Genomic DNA, 3,947 nt, shown 5'->3' on the forward strand with positions numbered 1-3,947 from the left:
AACGTTTAACAATGGTAATAACTGTAAAGATGATAATAACTATTCATTCTGACTGTTTAACGTTTAACAATGGTAATAACTGTAAAGATGATAATAACTATTCATTCTGACTGTTTAACGTTTAACAATGGTAATAACTGTAAAGATGATAATAACTATTCATTCTAAACGACCCTGAACCAAATGAAATAACTATAAAAGTTTAAAGCTATGAAAGTGGATCAAAGTGGATCAAAGTGGGTGAAATGTTATACACACCTAATTTCTTTCAGCTGAAAAGTTTCGTCTGTCGTCTTCTGCTGGTTTCTGAAATAGTGAACTCTACTTAGTAAGAGGTATATAATTAGCTGAATATTGTGTATTGTATCATTCAACCATGTTCTAAAAATTTATTGTAAAAAAATTAGTGTTAATATCCATTACTATGCCCCTACAATAACAGAGGGTCCATTAATTATACAAATAAATGGTAAAAACTGTATTGATTTAAAGCTTACAAAGTAATTTAAAGCAAGGATATCTCCTGGTAGCCATTGCATATATGTATGTATAGCATATATACCTAAATCTGTTCATAGGTGACTAATATACGTACCTAAATCTGTTCATAAATGAATAATATACATACCTAAATCTGTTCATAGGTGATTAATATACGTACCTAAATCTCTTCATAAGTGAATAATATACATACCTAAACCTGTTCATAGGTGATTAATATACATACCTAAATCTGTTCATAGGTGAATAATATACATATCTAAATCTGTTCATAGGTGAATAATATAGACACCTAAATCTGTTCATAAGTGAATAATATACACACCTAAATCTGTTCATAGGTGAATATACACACCTAAATCTGTTCATAGGTGAATAATATACATATCTAAATTTGTTCATAGGTGAATAATATACACACCTAAATCTGTTCATAAGTGAATAATATACATACCTAAATCTGTTCATAGGTGAATAATATACATACCTAAATCTGTTCATAGGTGAATAATATACATATCTAAATTTGTTCATAGGTGAATAATATACACACCTAAATCTGTTCATAAGTGAATAATATACACACCTAAATCTGTTCATAGGTGAATAATATACATACCTAAATCTGTTCATAAGTGAATAATATATATATCTAAATCTGTTCATAGGTGAAAACTTATTGTAAGTAAACTTACTGATTTCTTATTTGATATCTTGTCCTCATGGCCTCCATACTTTGTACTAGTTGCTACAACTTATTGTAAGTAAACTTACTGATAAAAAGACTGAAGATGATTCATTTCTTCTTGATATCTTGTCCTCATGGCCTCCATACTTTGTACTAGTTGCTACAACTTATTGTAAGTAAACTTACTGATAAAAAGACTGAAGATGATTCATTTCTTCTTGATATCTTGTCCTCATGGCCTCCATACTTTGTATTAGTTGATCTCTTTCTAAATGTAGACTTTTTAGCTGTAAAAATGTTTTAAAGACAAGGTTGTGTATCAAATATCCATGTTAGAAATGTATTTCATCCAACTTTCTGCTTTCTTCGTATTTTCAAATTACAAATTAATGTAATAATGTGAACTTTAAACTGAGAATAAAATCATATCACTTTTACACTTGATATATCTTTTAATAAACGTACAAGAATGGTCTATATTTACATCTGTAACCCTCTGTAAAGATAAGTCAGTTGTTCATCGTTACGTCTAATTTTCAACAAACTGACTGTATTAACTCCAACTATTAATAATAAATACGTGAAGCCACCTAGTTTTCCTTATCCTAAACTTACACTTGAATCAATTTCAAACATTCTAGTTAAATCACCTGTTATGTAACTGACTGTTACACTCAAACTATCAAAAGTCTTTGAAAGAGTGTAACTGTCCAGAAACAAAGTCAATAATAATCAGACAAAAATACAAAATATTATAGAAGAAATAGGGTAGACACCATGAATTAAAACCATTCAATACTCAAGCAAGCTTTGGTGAAAAATACCTAACGATATACTAGGTTTAGATTTTATGATGCCTCAAAACTCTTAAATGTTTTAAAAAATCCTGATTAAAATTTTTATACATACTTGCATTTACTTAAACTTTAAGGTGTCTGGAGTTTTTATGATATTATTAGCAGTAGTGTTAATATTAGCATAAGTGTTAACAGAAGTGTTGTATTACTTGTTAGATTAGCTGGAGGATACATGAACTGAAATATATGACAGTAGATTGAAAACTTTTTGATTCCTGCATTCAGCTCTAGAGACCATATATATATATATATATATATATATCACTTTGTACCCGAGGCCTGATATTAACCATACATTATAGTACACAAACCAAGTATATATCACTTCGTATCAGGCCTGATATTAACCACACATTATAATACAGAAATACAACTTACCAAGCCTTCAAGTTCAACATGGTTAGCTTGTACTATTGGATTAGGAGGGGTATTCACCACAGTGGGTGTGGCAATAAATCCTGTAGACACATACGGTGATGCACCAACTGCTACATCTTCTACTCTATGGTCTGAAAGTTCCTGATTTAAAGGTTTTCCCACAACACTTTTTGCTGGAGACAACTGAACAAGTCGAGAACTCCCAGTGGCCTCTGATTTACTTGGCGAGGCAGTTTTTGAGACTAGTTTTGGAGAAACAGGACTTTTATTTGCTTCAAACTTTTTCTTCAGAAGTAACCAATCATCCCCTTCACTGTGTTTTACTTGATTTTTATCTATTCCAGACGATTCATCTTGTTTAATACCTCCAAAATTTTTATTGGTTGGTTCTCCCGGGAAAAAACTGGGCCTTTCAATCAAGTCCACTGGCTGATCTTTTTGGGCAAATGGTGTTTTTTCAGTTTTTGAAACCTGACTATTAATTTCCCCTTCAAAGCCTAACAAGTCAGTTTGTGGCTGTTGACGGCCCCGCCGTCTTCCAGAACCACCCAATAACCCAGATGTGATATGTTCACTTTCGTTGCGAGACCCACCTAGCCAGTCCAGTCCACTGCCCCTCCTCCTCTCACTCATTGGCTTATCCCCTGCACTTCTGTTCTCCACCGTCAGTTCATTAGCCCCTTTTAGTTTACGTGAAGCAGAGGTCAAGTTGGACTTGTATTCACTGTCACTACCTGATCCACTACACCAGTCCAGTTCACCCCTTGTTCCAACAGAAGCCTTATTACTCATAGTTTCTCTCTCTAAGGTCGGCACTGAATCTCTTGATCCAGCACGTTCCAGTGTCGGCTTGTATTCAACGTCACTACCGGACCCTTCCAGCCAATCAAGTCCACTGCTCCTTTTCCTACTAGTACCTAATTCACCTTTACTCCTTCCCTGATCAGCCGGTGTCGGCTTGTATTCAACGTCACTACCGGACCCTTCCAGCCAATCAAGTCCACCGCTCCTCTTCCTACCAGTACCTAATTCACCTTTACTCCTTCCCTGATCAGCTGGGAGCAGAGAATTTTGTCTCCTTCTAACAGAGTCTCCTTCTAAATCTAGTCCCAACTCTTCAGAAAACCTGTAAGATAATAAAATTTACAGCTAGCAATCTAACATAAAAACTAGCAAGTTCTTAGAACTTTGAAAAAAAATCTTCTTTCAAATAAACAAGGAATATTTCTTTCTTATTCATTGTTTTTGTAGAAGCGAACCACAAGTGCAATCACACCTTTCACATTAGTAGAGCTGGGTGATCAACTCAGGTAATCAGTGAATTTCAACTGCTAGCAATCACACCTTTCACATTAATAGAGTTGGGTGATCAACTCAGGTAATCAGTGAATTTCAACTGCTAGCAATCACACCTTTCACATTAGTAGAGCTGGGTGATCAAACTCAGGTAATCAGTGAATTTCAACTGCTAGCAATCACACCTTTCACATTAGTAGAGCTGGGTGATCAAACTCAGGTAATCA

At 34.1% G+C, this 3,947-nt stretch overlaps 1 protein-coding gene across 1 annotated transcript; it reads right to left on the bottom strand.

Moving 5' to 3' along the window:
* Positions 1 to 258: 258 nt before the first annotated feature.
* Positions 259 to 3,550, bottom strand: LOC111084276 (the record flags this gene model as incomplete). Its single annotated transcript, XM_022381037.1, has 3 exons — positions 259 to 306; positions 1,376 to 1,476; positions 2,425 to 3,550. Coding segments are annotated over 3 exons (1,275 nt in total), but the record flags the coding sequence as incomplete, so codon positions are not given.
* Between the last annotated feature and the right edge of the window lie 397 nt (positions 3,551 to 3,947).

This window comes from Limulus polyphemus, unplaced genomic scaffold, assembly GCF_000517525.1.
Source record: "Limulus polyphemus unplaced genomic scaffold, Limulus_polyphemus-2.1.2 Scaffold15653, whole genome shotgun sequence".
NCBI classification, from domain to species: domain Eukaryota; kingdom Metazoa; phylum Arthropoda; class Merostomata; order Xiphosura; family Limulidae; genus Limulus; species Limulus polyphemus.